Raw genomic sequence first — 19,160 nt, 5'->3', positions numbered from 1 at the left:
CTGAAAAATCTATCTTGTCGATAGCTATTTGTCCCGATTCTGCATACACATTACGGTTTTTCAGGAGATTTCAGTGTTTACAATGAGAATTAACGAAAAATTGAATTTTTGGGATGCCTGCAAGTGATAAGCATAGTGTGGCTGTGTTCAATGTGCAATCTTTAACTGTAATTCCTAGTGTGTTAATTGTTTACTGAGATGTTAAGCCGATTTTCTGATGTCCTGCAATCAGCAGCAGACGTCGTAAGTAATAAAATAAGTCGGCATTAAAACGCTATTGAAGGCCTGAGCAGTTTACGTTTAGAATTCCAATACAAATATCTTTAAACTTTGCTTACCTTGTTAAAGAGACCATTTGCATAATAAATAAGTATAATTAGTTTCAATGAAGAGTTTTTGCTGACCCATTTACTACTAATTAGTATTTTACTAGAAGAAGTGTACAGTATTTCTTGAGACTGATCTATTTTTTGACTTAGCTGGCACCTCCAGCCACCCGCTTGGAGGACTTTGAGTACCATTGGAAGATGATAATAAACTTCTACCAGAACTATGATGACAACAGCAAGGGCCACATTGAAGATACCAGGATCCCTCACCATTTACACCAAATGTTGCAGGTTGGTTTATTTATACAAAATATATAACTACTCAAAAGTTTAAAACCAAGAAACTTGAATGTAGCTTTAAGTCCAACAATTTTTAATGATATACCAATCTATAACAAATGAAGCAATATTAAAACCTGTTGAAAAGGGTAAATAACTACATACTTATTCATGAAAATAATTCTGCACAGTTCTGTTAATGGACCCACTACAGAGTGGGTCCATAAAAAAATTATCCATAGAGAGCTGAATTATCTATGTAAAAATATTCTGACATTTCTAACATAAGTTATTGTCTATAAATATTGATGGTTGCATTAATTATATGTATTGCAATATTGGCTGACCAGTTATAATTATGTGACTTTTAAACAAGACACTCAATTTTAAGCTTATTAATGTATAGTTATAAAATATATAATTTATTCAATTTAATCACTGGCAAACATACAACCTTAAGCTTTATTCTTTATAATAATCTGTAAAGTTCATTACTATGGAGTGAGTTAATCCAGACTGCCTTATCACTGAGCATGGAAGCAGATAAAGCACTAATTTAATAAGTGACCGGCCACACCAGAGCGTCGCGTGTCTCGGGGCGCGCAACGGGCGTCCGCGCCACGCCGCTTCAGTGTAATTCAAAAAACGTCTCCTCAGTACATTTTGTATAGGAAAGACGTAAGACGCGCCCCAGGTGGCGTGGCGGCGGCGGGGCGCGCGCCGCGCCGCTTGGCGGCGCGCCTTACGTCCTTCCTATACAAAATGTACTGAGGAGACGCTTTTTGAATTACACTCAGGTGGCGTGGCGCGGACGCCCTTTGCGCGCCCCGAGACACGCGACGCATAAGTGGGAACGCTGCCTAACAGTGACATATATTTGTTTTTTATTGTTGCTAGTCACAATGTGACACATCAGCCAAAGTGACATTTTGTATGGTGTATATATGTTGATTTTTTATTGTTGCTGAGTCAAATGAACAATTGTTGTGTAATTTTTACTCACACATCACATCAAAATTGAAACCAAATAGATACTATATTTACAGTACATATTGAACTTTACGCAATATGTCAAAAATTGAAATTGCAAAGTACTATTACAAACATTTTGTATCAGTTGTAATTTAATTTATCACCACTTGTTTCGAATTTCCTCTTTTTGTAGCGTAATGTACTACATATTATGGATTCTTATTTCTTGATCGGCTTACATAATAAAACAGAACCTTTTAAATGTAAACCTATAAGACTTATTGTTTTTCCGTAGCTTTTATGTTCAAGAACTAAATTATAAAATAAATTATATCATCAATTCGTTTTTTTTTTACTGTAGAATAAACCTAGAATGCTACTTGACTATGACTCTCCATTTCTAATAAGATTTTTCATTTCAGTTAATAGTAGATGAAGAGAAAGAGCAGCAAGGTGGCACAGTCGGTCCTTGCTTAGAGGCAATAGTTCAGCGCTCCATATCACTACTGGATGCCCTCGCGGCGTTAGCGGCTTCGGACCGGCCTCCAGGCGCTCGTGCGTTGGCGTTGAGTGCAGCGTCGGCACTACTGCGCCGGACTAGGCAGCCGTGCGTTAATAGTGCTCATGTGTACCGGCCTTTACAGGTGAGTTTACAAGTAGCACTATTAGATGCTTAGGTGGCGTCCGACCGGCCTCCTGGCGCTCGTGCGTTGGCTTTGAGTGCTGCGTCAGCACTACTGCGCCGGACTAGGCAGCGGTGCGTTAATAGTGCTCATGTGTACCGGCCTTTACAGGTGAGTTTACAAGTAGCACTATTGGATGCTAGGTAGCGTCCGACCGGCCTCCAGAGGCGCGTACGTTGGCGATGAGTGCAGCTTCGGCAATGCTGCGCAGGACTAGGCAGCCGTGCGTTAATAGTGCCCATGTGTAGTGGCCTTTACAGGTGAGTTTACAAGTAGTACTATTGGATGCTAGGCAGCATCCGACCGGCCTCCAGAGGCGCGTACATTGGCGTTGAGTGCAGCTTCGGCACTGCTGCGCAGGACTAGGCAGCCGTGCGTTAATAGTGCCCATGTGTAGTGGCCTTTACAGGTGAGTTTACAAGTAGTACTATTGGATGCTAGGTAGCGTCCGACCGGCCTCCAGAGGCGCGTACGTTGGCGTTGAGTGCAGCTTCGGCACTGCTGCGCAGGACTAGGCAGCCGTGCGCTAATAGTGCCCATGTGTAGCGGCCTTTACAGGTGAGTTCATTAATGTCATTATGGGACTCAGTCGTACCGTTAGATCGGCGACTGGGCTCTCGGGCATTGTGTTTGTTATATCGGCCTTTACAAGGAATTCGATATGTATCACTAAATCATTATTTGGGGCGTTAGTGGCGTCGGATCGGCTACTGAGAGCTCTGCCTCTGTTGATTAATATTTTCTGATCTACATACTATTACTATACACTTTATTTGTTTTAGCGTATGCTCATACAATGCAACGAAAGCCCCGCTTCCCCAACCGAAAAGGAAGAGGTGGAACTACTCCTAACGCTCTGCGGCCTAGTGCGAAAAGAGCCTGGCTTGGCCAACATCTTCACAACACCATTCGTCGAAGACAAGTCCAGTTTGCTCAGCACGCCAGAAGATATACAGAAGTTAATACCAATGAAAAGTAAAGTACAAACGCCAAAGAAGAATCCTTTATTCGAAGTGGAACTGCCCCCGAATCCGTTAAGGAATGTTTCTATTATAAGGACGACGGGGGACGGTAACAGTAGTTGTTCGGCTGATGATAATGCGTCGTGCAAGAGTCAGAAGACCGTATATGATGATAATGACAAGTTTTTGCTCATTGATTTGTTGCTGTCGTATTTGAATAGTGCTGTAAGTATACATTTGATTGGAGACACCATTTCACTTTACATATTACAAAATATGAAACAGAGATGACCAGAGGATTTTTTTTTATAATCGAGTGTGGCTAAGTCACACGTTAATATCAATAATAATCGTGTGACTAGTTCCCATGTCAATGTGACACCACCAGAATTTCTTTGTTTAGAATATACACGCACAACAATCATAATATTTACAAAATACTCTACTAATAAGTAATCACACAGTAAGCCGAAATTTTTTTTACATTATTATTTTAAACAACCTGTCGGGCGCTAGCATAGCTTACGTTCTCGCGCGAGCCCATAGGTACGAGTACATCTAGCGCGACTTGAAATCTCGCATGCGAGAGCACAAGCTCTGCTCAACCGTCTGTTCATTATTTTAAATCAGTGGTGGGCAATCTTTTTTCATTGCAGGCCAAAATTTGAAGGAATTTTATTAGAGGTGGGCCAGATTTACACCAAATAACCACAAAATTTAAATTTTGAAAAAACCCCCGACCGCGACATAGTAGAGCGATTTTCATGAAACATGGCTAAGAACACTCCCGACTAACTCAGCTTTCAGACAAAAAAAAAACTAAATCTAAATCGGTTCATCCGTTCGGTTCGGGAGCTACTAATTACTATGCCACAGACAGACAGACACGTCAAACTTATAACACCCCGTCGTTTTTGCGTCGGGGGTTAAAAAAAGCATTTTTAGTACCATGCTAGCCATATCACACTATTTTGAATGACCGGTGGCGGCCGAACTTTTCCCACCACTGTTCTAAATTAATAAAAAAAAATCAGATTTGATGATAAGGATTTCTACTAATCTTCCTTTTTTTCAGGATAACCAAGTAGTCCTAAGAGCGTGCGAAGGCATTATGATAGTGTCGTCCCTCCCTGACGATGACATCGCTAACCTAGTGACGACCTGTAGCCCCGCTTGCGAGCTGATTATCGATAAACTGGCCGACAAGTATAAAGCTATACCGGCCAATGTTGACCCTAATGATATCGACCACTTGAACATAACATGGGCGTAAGTATTTTGTTTAATGCTTCTGTAAGTATTTGATCGAATGGCCTACGACATATGATATATGATACAGGAAACCTAGTGACGACCTGTAGCCTCGCTATATAATATAAGGCCATACCGGCTAATGTTGACCCTAATGATATCGACCACTTGAAAATCACATGGTCGTAAGTATTTCAATGCTCCAGTAAGTAAGTAATTAGAATCGTCTATGACAGATGATACAGCCAACCTAGTGTCGACCTGTAGTCCGGCTTTCGAGCTGATTATCGATAAATTGGCCGACAAGTATACCCATCACATGGGCGTAAGCACTTGAACATCACATGGGCGTAAGTATTGTGATACTATAGTAAATGATCGAATAGGCTAATAAATAACAAATAATAAATATACATAATCTTTTCAGGTACGTAGCACAAGACTTCGGTGATAAAGACTACAACAAGTTCCACGGTTACAGAGAACTTACGAGTTTCTTCTCCTGGCTCGACTACTGTGATACTCTGATGAAGGTAAATAAATCTTCATACCTCATATTTCAGCAATTCCCGTCAACTTTGTACAAAAATTAAGGGAAAAGTTAAATTTCTTTTTATTAATTCCTATTTTGTTACCAAGATTTTGTTGATGAATTGAGATTTTATTAAGTTTTATTTCGTCATTAAGGTTCTCTAGTATCTATATTTTCTTAATTCTAACAATTATCCTGTATATATCTTACGAAAGTCGAATTATATTACTAAATGTTGGTAACAAAATAGGATCAATTAAAATTTGCTTACGTGGCATTGTACAAAGTTGACGGAATTGCTGATTTAACGTTTTGCACCGCCATAATAGTTTAGTCTTACCTTTATTTATAGCCTGATAAGTTTTTATTTGACCCTCGCCACGTTGCGGATTTTCAGCTGAACTAATTTATTTTACTGTCAAGGATTAATATTTGACACCCGTCGTCAAAAGTCATTGAATGTCAGTGATGTAAACGAGAAGTAAATATTTTCAATTTTCTAACGGTTTCATCGCAAATTTGCCCAAAATAATATTTAAAAAAGTGAAAATAATTATACTTAAGGTGATAATTTACTAACAACAAAAAAGGATGAAGGATTTCACAGTATTTCGATAACAATGTTCCGAAATCGTTTGTTGACATGTCCGGTACTGACAATTTATAGTGCGGTTGTCCTGTACTGATTATTTGGTTTCGATTTAGCTTAATTTATTTTTTGTTCTTATTTAAGGTGTCTGTAGCTCTGCCGTGAAAAATATTTATAGAAATAAGAAGGCCGTTACATCATTGACACCAGTATAAAACAAGGTCCCACGCAAAAAGAAAATAAACATCGACGACTTCGATAAAACTGTTATGATATTTTCAGGAATGCCACCCCACGATATCGGCGCACCTCTCCCGAACGTTCCGCCAGAACTTTCTAGAAGGTGCCGCGGAGGCAGGACTATCGGACGCACTTCGAGCTTTAAGGGTTACTGCTATTCTTAGCAAATGCCTCAAGCTGGTCGACTCCACGGACCTAGCACTAGGTTTGTTATCACACCTAGAACATTCCACACAAGTTTCTAGAATGGGCCGCAGAAGCGAGACTATCGGACGCACTTCGAGATTTTTTGTTTCGAAACGCAGTTTATAAACATTGTTTCTCTTAACGATTCGTAACATAAATTGCGATAAACACGCATTATGGGATTGAAACGATGAGCGGGGAATGCGAGTGAAAACTGAGCATATTACATATTGCCATATTTTAACAATTATCATCTTAATAAGAAATCATAAATACAATAAAAAGAATGTGAGTTGCGTAATCCGTATTAGGTACAGTCCACAACACAGCTGTGAATACAAAGTGCCAAAAATATTATATGTATACACACCTTAATGCACAGGCAATAAAGATCTGCATACATATATTTGGCACTTTGTCTGTATTCACAGATGTGTTGTTGACTGTAGATACGTGTCTAACGATGAACGTTTGGTCGGTGTTAATTGCGTTTAACAAATTCCGTCATGCAAGTTTAAAACAAGCAATGCTATTCATTTCATTACTTTAGTGTTATCTCACTGGTACCTGTTATGTATGTGAAAGTCATTTATTCTATTTAATGCAATACGTTTATTTCGTTACCTAGTTAACTGTCACTGTTTAAGGTGCATTTGTGTAAAAGTTTCCTAAAATGAAGTGAGCCGGTCAAAGAAATTTACATTTAGCTCCAGTATACCTACGTAGTAGCTTACCCATTCAATATCTAGAATTCAGTCAAACGGTTTTTAATGTTATGTTCAGCGGGCGTAGCACACTAGTTGGATAATCATCCGTGTGTCCCTATCGCACTTACAGATAGTGGGAAAAGGACGGCCTGACGTTGTATCGTTTATTACGCGAGCAATCCGACCATATACTTGCCTGCCTGGATCCCAGAGCCCTTTAAGCCTCATCTCATAGAATCAAACTATTTTTCCCATTTTTTCAGAATTCTCCAACTGGCTTGTGGGTGATGGGGAGCTGTCAGAGTGGCCGCTCCTGCACACGCTCATCACTAACTGCCTCACGGACAACCACGAACTCACGCTGGAGACACTCCGGTTCTTTGAGGTTAGGAAACTCTAACCCCCTTATTCATAAACGTACTCTAAAGTTATCAAGCCGATAAAGTTCGTTTGTCCCTTTCTGACGTATTGGTGTGATAGAAAGGGACAAACGAACTTTATCTGCTTGATAACTTTAGAGTTCGTTTATGAATTAAGAAGTTATTTTTTAAGCATATTTTGCTTCTTGATTTCTTTTTCTGACTCGCATGATAGAATTGATAGAACTGACAGACTTGTTTGTTAGTATCAAAGGACCGTTAAACTTTGTCCTAGGTGTAGCTTATATTTAAGAGTCAATGTCACGTTCAAGAGCACGCACTTAACGATTTTTTGAGGATTTTACGTAAATTCTTTATCTCTACATACAATATCTTCCGAAAAAAAGCATAGAATAAAACTCTCGAGAAACACTACACGACGTCATTTTTTCCCACAGACAATAGTGGAGAAAGGCACGGAGCACAGCATTCACAGACTAGTGTTGTCCCGCGTGTGCTCCCGCGGCTACGTGGCGCCGCCCCCTCCCGACGACGACGAGCGAGACAGGCTCAACGACGTGTCGCTGTGGCGCGAGCGAGAGAGAAACAGGTGCATACAATACAAAACAATAATTTAGATACATTTTTGGTATACTGAACTCTCAGAGGCATTTTATAAAGTAGAGCATGGAGTAAATAGTAACTACCAAACGAAAACCATCATTTATTGTGTCAAAACTCTCAAAGTTTTGAAGCTTTCTATGTCTCTAAAGTCAAATAAGCTAGAAAGAAAATTTCTAAAGAAAAATCATAGTATAAACAGTCAGGAGTACCCCAAGGTTCCACATTGGCGCCCACACTCTTTATCAAATGTGTAAAGGTGTCTGGTTGCAGGGAAGCGATGAAGCAGCTGCAGCACGAGGAGCACGTGAACGAGCAGATCAGCGACATCCTGCAGACCGAGGGGCTGCAGCCCGAGCCGCGGGACTCGGAGAACATACACAGGGTTATCAACAGGTACGCACGTAGCCACTAGGCTTTTCGGTGGAGGAATTGCTTAACTAAACTGTTAAGGCATTGGTCCCACCGCGAGCTATCTATGACTATCGGCTATAAAAACGATCGCACTCCCGTGCAAATAAAAGAGACACGGCTATTTTAATAGCTCACCGCTGGGCGAGTTACTATAAACATCGCCGTGTCTCTTTTGTTTGCACAGGAGTGCTTATCTTTTGTTCGTTTTTATAGCCGATAGCTAAGCTATGAAGCTTACTAGCTCGCGGTGGGACCAGGGCCTAAACTAGCTCTGAATTTACACATCAGGGTCTAAAAATATTACCCCTTATTTATAAACGTTCACTAAAGTTATCAAGCCGATAAAGTTCGTTTGTCCCTTTCTATCACACTAATACGTCGGAAAGGGACAAACGAACGTCATCGGCTTGATAACTTTAGTGAACGTGTATGAATAAAGAGGTTAGTATATAGACAAAAACGGGACTTAGTTTCACTGCTCGAGTTGACACGTTTCAAGAAATCTTGTTTTTTGCAAAAATAGCACGACAAATGTTGTCACTATCTAGCGCAGGGCTCTAAACTGCAACCCGCATGCTGAATCCTAGCCGCGGATATAAGGATTGCAAACCAAACCAGAATAACCAATTGCCCAAAATGCTTCTCACTAAAATAACTATCGACCACTGTTCATCATTACATTTTGCAAATACATATCAATATTCTTTATCTTTGAAATTCCCCAAGGTGTTGGTATCCCAAAAAGATGTAGCCAATCTGACAACCGTTAAACATCAATAAAAAATACCTTTCAGCTTCTCCCATCATTCGATCACTTGTTACCTTCCGATCGTTTAACGATTAAGCCACCACTTGACTACCCCAAAGGGCTAAATAGTGCTTCAGCCAGGCCTACGTAACTCGCGCGGTCGCGCGTTAAGTACCTACCCGCTAGCAGTTGCCTCGAGGTAACAAGTGGCCGAGAGGCGTCACGCGCCCGCCTGTGGCACGTAAATACCTTCTATTATTCTGAGTTTTACGTAGCAACTTATTAGTATTAGTTAAATAAAACGTAGGTATTTGTCGTTTTGCGGGCGAGTGAAGGATCTGCTACGTTAGTAATTTATTAATAATCTGTGCTTCAGCGATGACCTAAACTGACGTAACGCTTGCTTTTTAGACGGCTCGAGCTGCTCAAAGCGCAGGTAGAGGAGGCGATGGCCGGCGAAAACATTCCCATCCCCAACGCCACGCCTACATCATAATACTAATTATTCATATCTAGTATAAATGTACAGATGTAGTGCATACTTAGGGTTGCAAAAAAAGGTTTTTTGCTGGAATATGTTTTTTTTTTCTAAAGTACGAAATCTCGAAATTTGCAATTCAGTTAATATTTTTATACTGTTTTTAAACGAATTTAATTTAACAACTTTAATATCTGGTTCTATAAAACTAACATTAACGAAATTTGTGGGCGCAGCACACTAGTTCGATAAACTTTATCGCAACGGTGGGTCCCTATCGCACTTACAAATAGTGCGGAAAGGACGGCCTGACGTTATATCGGTTACCACGCGACCGTGCTTGCCTGCCTGTAGCTGGTAGTTATCGCCATTTACTGTTGGCAACACCACCATCTCTCCACGCTCCACGCCGCATCGGGGATTCCTCAAAAAATGTTTGTATTCTGAATGTTTATCGAATTAAAATGTACGTTATTGTTATTGAAACGTTATAAATCACGAAAAACCGTGTTTGTGGTATTAGTACTATTAGTTGTTCATCTGAAAAATTAATCTTATTTAGAAAAATAACAACGATGCCAGGTTTTGTTTCAATAATTTGAAAAAAAACCTTTGTTTTATTTTTTCTATTTGCAACCCTATGCATAAATCTTTACCCGTAGTATTTTCTCGCAAATGTTCGTATTGTGTTGCTACTATAGTCAAACTCAGTACTGTTTTTTTCGTACCAAGTTTGATCAAAATAGCATGACACGTTCGTGCGTTTACGTGACAATACGTAGGTATCTACTACATCTGTTCCATCGTTATCACTTTTAAGTTTCGCACGAACCTGCCGCCGAACTTCTTAAAACGGCATGAAACTTGGAATTAAGATGTCTTTGCTAAAATGTTTAACCAAAGAAAAGTTCTTCCATTTTCATTTCAATAGCCGGATCCACACTGACCGCACGCCTCGCGACGAAAACGTCCGTGCTCATGCGCGCACGGCACGTTTGCCTCGCCCGAGCAAATTTTCTCGACAAGATGGCGGCCTTCGGTCATAAATAGGCTACTTGCCTCCTAGTCAAAGCAGCTTCTTTTTAAGAACTGTCAAAACGAATTTGAACGACTTGCTAATATGGAATTTATATGAAATTGAATTGAGTGAAGTCACGGTCAACTCAATTACTTTTTATATTTCTACCTGACTTATTAAATAGAAATTGTATTTAAAAATAACTTCTGTCCATGTTTTTCTTATAATTATCTGATGTTTTATTTCGTGCATGGTATAAAATATTTTATTTTAACTACAGTCAAGTTCCCTATATATGCTCTCGTGCAGAACTATTTTGAACAGCTGACCGAGGGCTGCCATCTTGTCGAGAAAATTTGCTCGGGCGAGGCAAACGTGATCGCATGAGCACGGACATTTTCCTCGCGAGGCGTGCGCCCAGTCACAAGCATTGACGAACACTAGTAACAGAAATTTGACTTGACTGGTTGCGACTAGGTTCGTATGAGTTTTTAAGAGTGCTACTGTTAGCTATACCCGTTAGATATACCCAGTTTTATAAAGCTACTAAATTCAAGTTTAAAGCGTCTGGCATTGACAGAACCTTTACATTTGACATATACCAGTATTACTGTGAAATTGTAACTGTAGTTTTAAAGCAAAATTTACTCAAATTTATAAATAGTAAGTGTGAGTTATAAAAGTCACATTTACATTTTTTATCGTAATATACATAGTTATTGTAAATAATTTTATTGTATATAAGTTCTTTTATGTAAGAAAAGTGTAAATATGGGTTTTTGGTGTTGGGTATTATAGTTTTTGTTTTATTATTAGTAGCCGTTGCGTACACGATCCCTAGATTAGATGTGAATAATTCTGCATGTCCTACTTTAACATTATTGACAGAATGACAAGATAAAAGCAAGGACAGTCATCTGTAATAACATGTAAATCGAAGGTCGCAATAATATCTAACATGATCTTATTTGTAGAGCCAAAAGAGCCTGTCACATCTTTTTGTGACCTTCACTAGTACCTAATGTTCTTGTAGGTGACTGTACTCTTAGCAGACTTCATAAATATTTGCGAACTGCAGTATTGCATAATAAATGCTTCTAAATCTCTAGAAAGCATGTTAGTTTTAATTATCTACTTCACGCAACGTACTTATATACTACATTACTCGCGTTGTTTACAAATTTCAATGTTATTGAAAGTTTTAAATTGTGATAACATAACAGATAACAATAGGTGCCATTTGGAACGTACAAATCATTATTATTTTGGGATATTTTACTACAGATTAACTTTATTAAGTTTTTGAGGGCCACGTTTATCGTGCGCGTGTCATTTTAAACCTTGTCGGAATGCCCGAAGGTTGATATTGGACTGTACTCGCACGTGTTACTTGTCTTTAGTAAACTATAAAGATTGTGTACTCGGCGGTGAACCGACAGTGTGCCTTTAGTTTTTAATTTTCTTGGCTCAATTTGTCCGACGAATGCCATTATAAAGTATCTAAATATTTAGTAAGTGACTTTATACAAATATGAAATATTTTATTTTAGTTGTGATAATATACAGGATTATTTCTATGGGGAACAGATCTGTGATTTAAATATTTTATTCAGTCTCTAAAGAGTCTTATTTTGTTTATTTTTCTACAAATCTTTTTGTATAATTTGGCCTGTCGCTATCATTATCACCCTACGCTACTAATTTCTAATTTGTTGCTCTTGTCACAATTACTTACAGCGATACCAAATAAACTAACTTAATAATTTTATGAAGGAAACAGTATGCACTGTATACATATTGTAGATGTCGGCATCAAATATATTGTAGCGATATTACTTTACAAACATACACTGAGAGAAAAAAACAACCAGTTTTCATGTTCGTTCAACAAGTTTTTTGGTTAAAATAGCGCCTACGTGCTCTTTGGTTCAACAACAAGTTAGATTTTGTTAAGTGTAACTAAGTAGTACATTGTACAAGTTACTCGTCATTTGAATCAACAATATATTTGAATTAACAAGTCGATTTTATATAACCTAACCACAAAATTAAAATTTTGAAAAAACCCCCGACCGCGACATACTAGACTGATTTTCATGAAACATGGCTAAGAACATTACCGATTAACTCAGCTTTCAGACAAAAAAAAACTAAATCTAAATCGGTTCATACGTTCGGGAGATACGATGCCACAGACACACATACAGACAGACAGACAGACAGACACGTCAAACTTATAACACCCCGTCGTTTTTGCGTCGGGGGTTAAAAAGCAACATGACACATAATGTTTTAAACATATGTTTGGCTGATTCAATCAAATAAATATTTTTTAACAAGTTTGACCTTGTTGTTCGAACAAATTCGACTTGTAACATCAATATTGTGATTTATTTCGTTTACTAAAATACTTTTGTTTCAAACGGATAAACCCGCAACAAGTCGAACTTGTTAAATTCGCAATGCAAATTTCTCTCAGTGCACCTCTACTACGTACTTACATATTTAACATTTTGGTAACTACCGCAAGTTGCGGTCCGCAGGTTGCACGTCCTTAACAAAATAATTTAGTTTCTAATCTATGGCTCAATAAGCCAATAAATATTACGTAAAAACACAAACAGAGGCGCTATTTTTTTTTATAAAGTTACAATACATTTGATGCCGAAACCAAAAGGGTGATAAAAATTCAAAATCTCCCAACCGATCTGTGATTACTTTAAGCCTTATGTTATATTTTGATTAAAGAAGTTGTTCCTGAGCGGTGGTTTCATTTCGCTTCTTGCAGCTTCCTGCTGCTGCTGCCGCGGGCCATCTTGTCCGACCCGGTGGGGGCTGACTATGAACATTACATACACGATGCGCATAGGCATTATCAGGTAAATACGTAAAAAAATGTTAAAGAGAAAAAAAATAGTATTTTATACAACCGGCGTTCGAAGGAGGTCAAAAAAGACGAGTGACGTGATGGGTAACAATTTCAGGCGAAGCCAAAAATTGTTAATAGAGACGCCACGAGTATTTTTTGACTCAGTTAAACACTGTTGCATACAATACTTTTTCTACGACCATGCACTTAGTTGTTAATAGTTTTCTAGAATAACTTTCGTGAAATTCACGCTGAGTCCTGTATTTTGACGCGGCTGTTTGCAATGCCAGCGCTTGAGCCAGCTTCCACAGCCATGCCCCGTCGGCTTTCCGCGCACGCGCGCAGTAACTTTATAACAAAACGTTGCCATGGTTACAGAGCCAAATACAGCTTTTTCAATTTTTTCGTTACTGCGCGCATGCGCGGGAAGCCGGTGGGAGCTGGCTTCGGAGAATAGATTTTTATGTAGGGTTGTAAAGATCTATGCACGACACTAAATGATGAATAACAGTTCGGGAGTAGAAAAAGTGGTTAAATAGCCAGGTCCACACAGAGCGAGGCACGTCGCGAGTGGCAACTATCCAATATAGACGTGTCTCGGCCTGGGTTGAGCCTCCCGCCTCGGTCGAGGCACGTCTACATTAGCCGTTTGCCGCGAGAAAACATTGCCTCGCGACATGCCTCGCTCTGTGTGGACCCGGCTAACAAATAAAAAATGATGCGAAGTAAAGTTTGTACCTAATACTGATTTGTAGGTAGATATGGCTACATTGAGTATTGGAAAATGACTAGTGTATTTAGTTCTCCTATTTCCTAACCTAATTTTGAAGATATGAAACGCAGACAAAACCTGAACCTAGTGTGATCGAAATAAAATTAATTAGTGTTGAAAGTCAATCGTAGCCTCAATACAGAGTTCTGAACTGTAATCTTTATGAATGAATGAATGAACTAGACTTTATTCGAAACACACACAACATGAAAATAGGCTTAAATCTAGGAAAATAAATAAAGTTACAGTGCTGAGCGTGGTTTCGGAAAAGGATAACAATCAGCATTGATCGCTATGTGTCGATCGCTCGATTGCATTAATTAAGATTCGTCTAGTTCAGAAATTATTTGAAAATACTACATTTTGTTGATTTCGTACAAGATAACACGTTAATTTTAAATGATCGGATTATCAGAAATACTTAGTAAGTATATTTTTTATCATATTTACAATTAAAAATAAAAACCAGAGTCACAATCCAAAAACCTTCCAGTTCTGGTTGGACGTGACGTCGACCTTCAACTGGCCGTCGGAGCTGCTGGCCGACACCACCTCCTCCACGCACAGCTACGACAGCCGCCCCGAGGCGGACTTACACCTCGACGACGTCTTCCAGCCCAAGGACACCTGCCACTCCTGCCAACACAACTTCACACAACGACTCGTCCTTAGATCGCAAGACCTAACCGCCAACGAAGAAGATTTCGACGAAGGACCCTTCTTCAGAATGCTGTTCAAACTACTCGCAAACATGCCCAACCAGCCATACCAACTCAACTTGCACCTCACTTCAATAATATCCAAGCTAGCGTTACTCCCACATCCTAACTTACATGAGTACTTACTTAACCCCATGCTACCCACATCCAAGAAGACGGTTACCCTGTTCAAAACTCTGCAGGAGTTGGCGAAACGCCTGACCATGGAGATACCTCGGTTGAGGAATTATAAGAAGGTCATAGAGAACACGAGACAGCATTTGATGAGTGCGGATCCTATATTTGATGAAAGGTAAGAGAAACCACCATCTTCCACTTTTAATTGATATCTTTTAAATCTTTGAAAACAAAACTTTCTTTGACTTTTTGACGTCAGAGTTTATACCCCACCATATACATGATTGCTAATTTCATAAAATTCCTTGCAAAGATACCTAATTTAGGGGTCCATATTGGCTCATATAAAATTATTTGTTATAAAATTATTGTTTATACCGATTTGTGCTCCGAATAATCATTTCTCATAATTTTACTTATCATAATTTTGTTTCATTATTATCAATAGTACTACTATCACTGTTCATAATAATCATTTAGCCGAAAAATTTCAATCATAAATTCTATCCAAATATTTAATAACATTCATAATTTTGTGTTTAAGAAAATCATTCATCATAAAATTATTTAAAAAGTTTTGGGGAAGTTCCATGAAAAACTTGTGCCATTTATAGAAGCGCGCTTGGAGCTTTTACAGTGACATATACAATTTACATTAAAAAGTCATTTCTGGATTGCTCCCGGTCAACCTAACACGCTACTCCTCGCTACGCTCGTCGTCGCACCTAACTGGACTGTCACATGTGATTTCTGTTCTGTTAACAATAATATAACGATAAATTATATTATTCGCAATCATTATGATCAATAAGTATATAAACACCTGCACCTGCACCGGCACCTGGGTGGGGCCTTTCACGACCTGTCAAAAATTACAAGACTGCGGACGAATGTTCGAAATGTCAGCGTAGGTATTTCAATACATTTAGTTTAAAATTTGGTTGTTACTTCGCGAGTGTGATGAAAAACATTGTGTATATCACGGGCGGCTTAAGGATTACAAATTCGAGTTATTCTCTCTAGTTCGTAATCCTTCACTTTCCGCCCTTAATACACAATGTACTATTTTTTCTTCCAGCTGTGACCACAACCAACTGGTGGAAAGCCTAATAGTCCTAGAAGAGTTCTGCAAGGAGCTCGCCGCCATCGCCTTCGTAAAGTACCAGCACGCTCACGTCAACAGATAAAACTAGTTACCACCTTCTCAAGGAATCACGGACCAATGGGTGAATGTTCAGCTCATATAGAGAACCAATATAGGCCTGAGTGGACGCTCGGTGCGCAGCTTTCGCGGCGGACAAGCGTGCATACAGTCTATGCAGCGTCGACTGAGGACACTTGTAGCTTCAATCGCTTGACGTGTACGCCGCACGCCCCGCCCCGCTGGGGCCCATTTCTAGAAAGTTTTTTTTTTACTAGCCTATATGGTGAAGGGGAGGCCTTTGTCCACTGCTGGGCAAAGGCCTCCCCTTCCTTTCCCCAGTGAGGAACGGTTTGATAACCGCTCTTGCCAGTTGCTGCAAAATACGTCGAGGTCGTCCCGCCATCTCTTCTTTGGTCGTCCTCTGCCCCGACTAATTTGCGGTAACCACTCAGTCGTCACTTTGGCCCACCGTTCCGGGTGCATCCGGCAAACATGCCCTGCCCAATCCCACTTAAGTTTGGCTGTCTTAGCACCCACATCTATTATACCAGTTTTGGAGAAAGTTATTAGTCTAAAGCTGAGTTTAGACCAACAAGTTATTGCTGCAAGTTTTGAGACGCAACTATAGGTAAGAGTGAGTGGCAAATATCTGCATCTCTTTCTTGCATATACTTCTGTCTCAAAACTTGCAGCAATAACTTGCACGTCTAATCTCAACTTAATAATATTAGTGTGTTGTCATGGCAACCCATACGATTTGACAGTTCGTGGACTAACAATATCAGTCTAATATTGTTTGAGAAATGGGCCCCTGCACGTCACATATGAGCGTGCACAGGCGTTATAGTCAGGCGGTTGCACCAAACCGTCTGTTTCCGAATTTAGCGTTCGTATTTCTTTTTTGTATGGGAATTTCCATAGACTTCTGCTGCGTGACGTTGATGTGTCTGTTAACTGTGGTTGATGCAACCGGCTAAGTTGGCTACAATTTTGACGCCACACACTGTGCAGGGGTTACTTTAAAACGTCAAACTTCTGTTGATAAAATTGACGTTTACGTCGTTTACTTAACAAGTAAAGTCTGCCCTGTCGACATCGCTGCCAACTTTTCTTAAGAGCGAAAACAAACAAGCTTCTGATATAATTTATAAATTGATAACGGAAAACAAAATTATTTTTGTAAAATCGACGTGAAATTGTGCGAATGTGGAGTTATACGTCAACCTGGCGCTATTTTCTCTCCGCGAACTCGCGAAGTCGTGTCTCGATTAACGCACGTTGTCTGGAGACGGCTGTCAAGAAGGCATGGCACCATGGTTTTTAAATACTTTTTTAATGTTTACTTGTTTACCAAAAGTTTGCATTGATGCTGGTTCAATATTTGGTCCGTTTAGTGGTCATTTCATTTTGATGTGTGGCAATAATGCTGAAATGCAGTTTTTACGCTAGAATATTCGCCCCTAAACTGCTAGACTATGAATGGCTTAGTTTGTTTTACTCGAATAATATAGACAATCTTTATCATTAGAACTGTGTTCACTATACTTATGGGTCATTGTTTTTGTATTTTTTTCTGATTGAGAAAAAGTTAATCTAAATTAGCGTATTTTTACGTGGTCCTAATACTCGAAAAATTATTTGTAATTCGAAAAAAGTGAGGGTTGACAGATGTTTATGTATATAACAGTTATGGCCGCAAATAAAGCATTTGTCTCTTTCACTCTTATACTGATCAGAAAGAGAGATCTGTTGTACTGAAGAAAGGATCCAACCGACTGCGCCATGCCTGTTGTTTTTTTTAGGGTATCATTGTTGGTATTTATTTTATGAATCAAGTCACTTAGACCTAATGAAGTTAAGTTATGCTTTTATTACGCTTATTCATTATTTAATTTCTAACTATAAAATTTATTTTAATAAACTAGTCTTACATTTATTGTTAACATAAATAAACCTTAGTTTGTTTATTGAAAGTTATAAGTTTATTGGTACGGTCAAATGCATCATAAAACCATGATTTACGTTTTTATAAATACTTGGTCACAATTTTTACATGTACAACTTATTTATATGTCACCAGTGACCTATTTAACGAAACTACGTTACCATGGTCGCTTCCTAATACTAAAAATTATAAAACCATAGCACAACTTAATATTTAAAAAGTCCTACTTTATTTGAATATATGTTATTACTGTCAATAAAATTTCCGTAGAGTATTGTTACTTTTAATGTAGATATATTTTTCACCAGCACGACCGCTTGGTGTCCATGAAAAATCATATGTTCTACACGTTGACTAGCAAAATGGCGATGGTTTTCCCGTACAAACTATAATATAAACCAAGACCTTGTACAGCCAGGCAAAAGAGCAGAGATTAATAGCGTCGCCACCATCCATGTAAATCGTTTTTCATGTAGCAACTATTGAGTTGACTTTTGTATAGACCAAGGAGCCATCTCTCGAAGCTACAAGTTACAATTTACAACCGGTAGTCAATTTCTAATATGACAAGTTGGAAAGAGACTTTCGCTTGTAACTTGTTACTTTCAGTTTTCAGAAATGGGCCACAAGTAGTGTTGTTATGATAATAAAAAAAGTAATTTCCATTTCTACTCTTTTTGTCATGCTGCATTATCAAACTTAGAAGATAAAAATAACGTTGTGAAATACATAAACTTTAAAAGAGTTATTTTGTATCACCGTAAATAAAACAATTAAAAGTGTTAATGGAAAATAATGTATTATTTAGTTTAGTGTAGCTTATTTATTACATTCCCTATTTAATAATGCGTTATAAAGCTACAGGATGACACCTTTCATTCTCATTTACGACATACTTAGAGTTATCCCGCGATACCAGAAACCACTGATGAAAACACCAGTTATTAACTTTCATCAACTTACAAAATAATAAAGTTACAAAAAACTGAATAATTTAAGTTCAAAATATCAACATGAAAGGTTTATCTTATAAATTTATAATATAAGGTACACATAGCATAATTTACGTGATATTTCTGTGCACAACATTGTTACCTGTTTCGCCTGTTGAATAAAATGAATTAAAAACTAATTTATCAAGTGTTTTTCCTTTAACTTCTTCACGAAAAAAGTCTCGTAGAATTCCGTGACAGGATCAATTCCTCGAATTTGGTCTAAATTTAAAT

General features: G+C 38.6%; 1 protein-coding gene across 1 annotated transcript; it reads left to right on the top strand.

Annotated features, from left to right (window-relative positions):
• The first annotated feature begins 29 nt into the window (after positions 1–29).
• LOC125233011 (FHF complex subunit HOOK interacting protein 2A-like) lies at positions 30–19,075 on the top strand. Its single transcript, XM_048138895.1, has 13 exons — positions 30–243; positions 480–620; positions 2,003–2,224; positions 3,046–3,450; positions 4,301–4,494; positions 4,904–5,009; positions 5,880–6,042; positions 6,994–7,115; positions 7,548–7,699; positions 7,984–8,106; positions 13,157–13,247; positions 14,503–15,020; positions 15,924–19,075. The coding sequence occupies exons 1-13, from the start codon at positions 199–201 to the stop codon at positions 16,030–16,032; spliced, it is 2,391 nt and encodes a 796-aa protein (XP_047994852.1). The 5' UTR covers positions 30–198; the 3' UTR covers positions 16,033–19,075.
• The last annotated feature ends 85 nt before the right edge of the window (positions 19,076–19,160 follow it).

This window comes from Leguminivora glycinivorella, chromosome 1 (assembly GCF_023078275.1).
Source record: "Leguminivora glycinivorella isolate SPB_JAAS2020 chromosome 1, LegGlyc_1.1, whole genome shotgun sequence".
Taxonomy (NCBI): Eukaryota; Metazoa; Arthropoda; class Insecta; order Lepidoptera; family Tortricidae; genus Leguminivora; species Leguminivora glycinivorella.
This window is presented reverse-complemented; position numbering and strand designations above follow the sequence as displayed.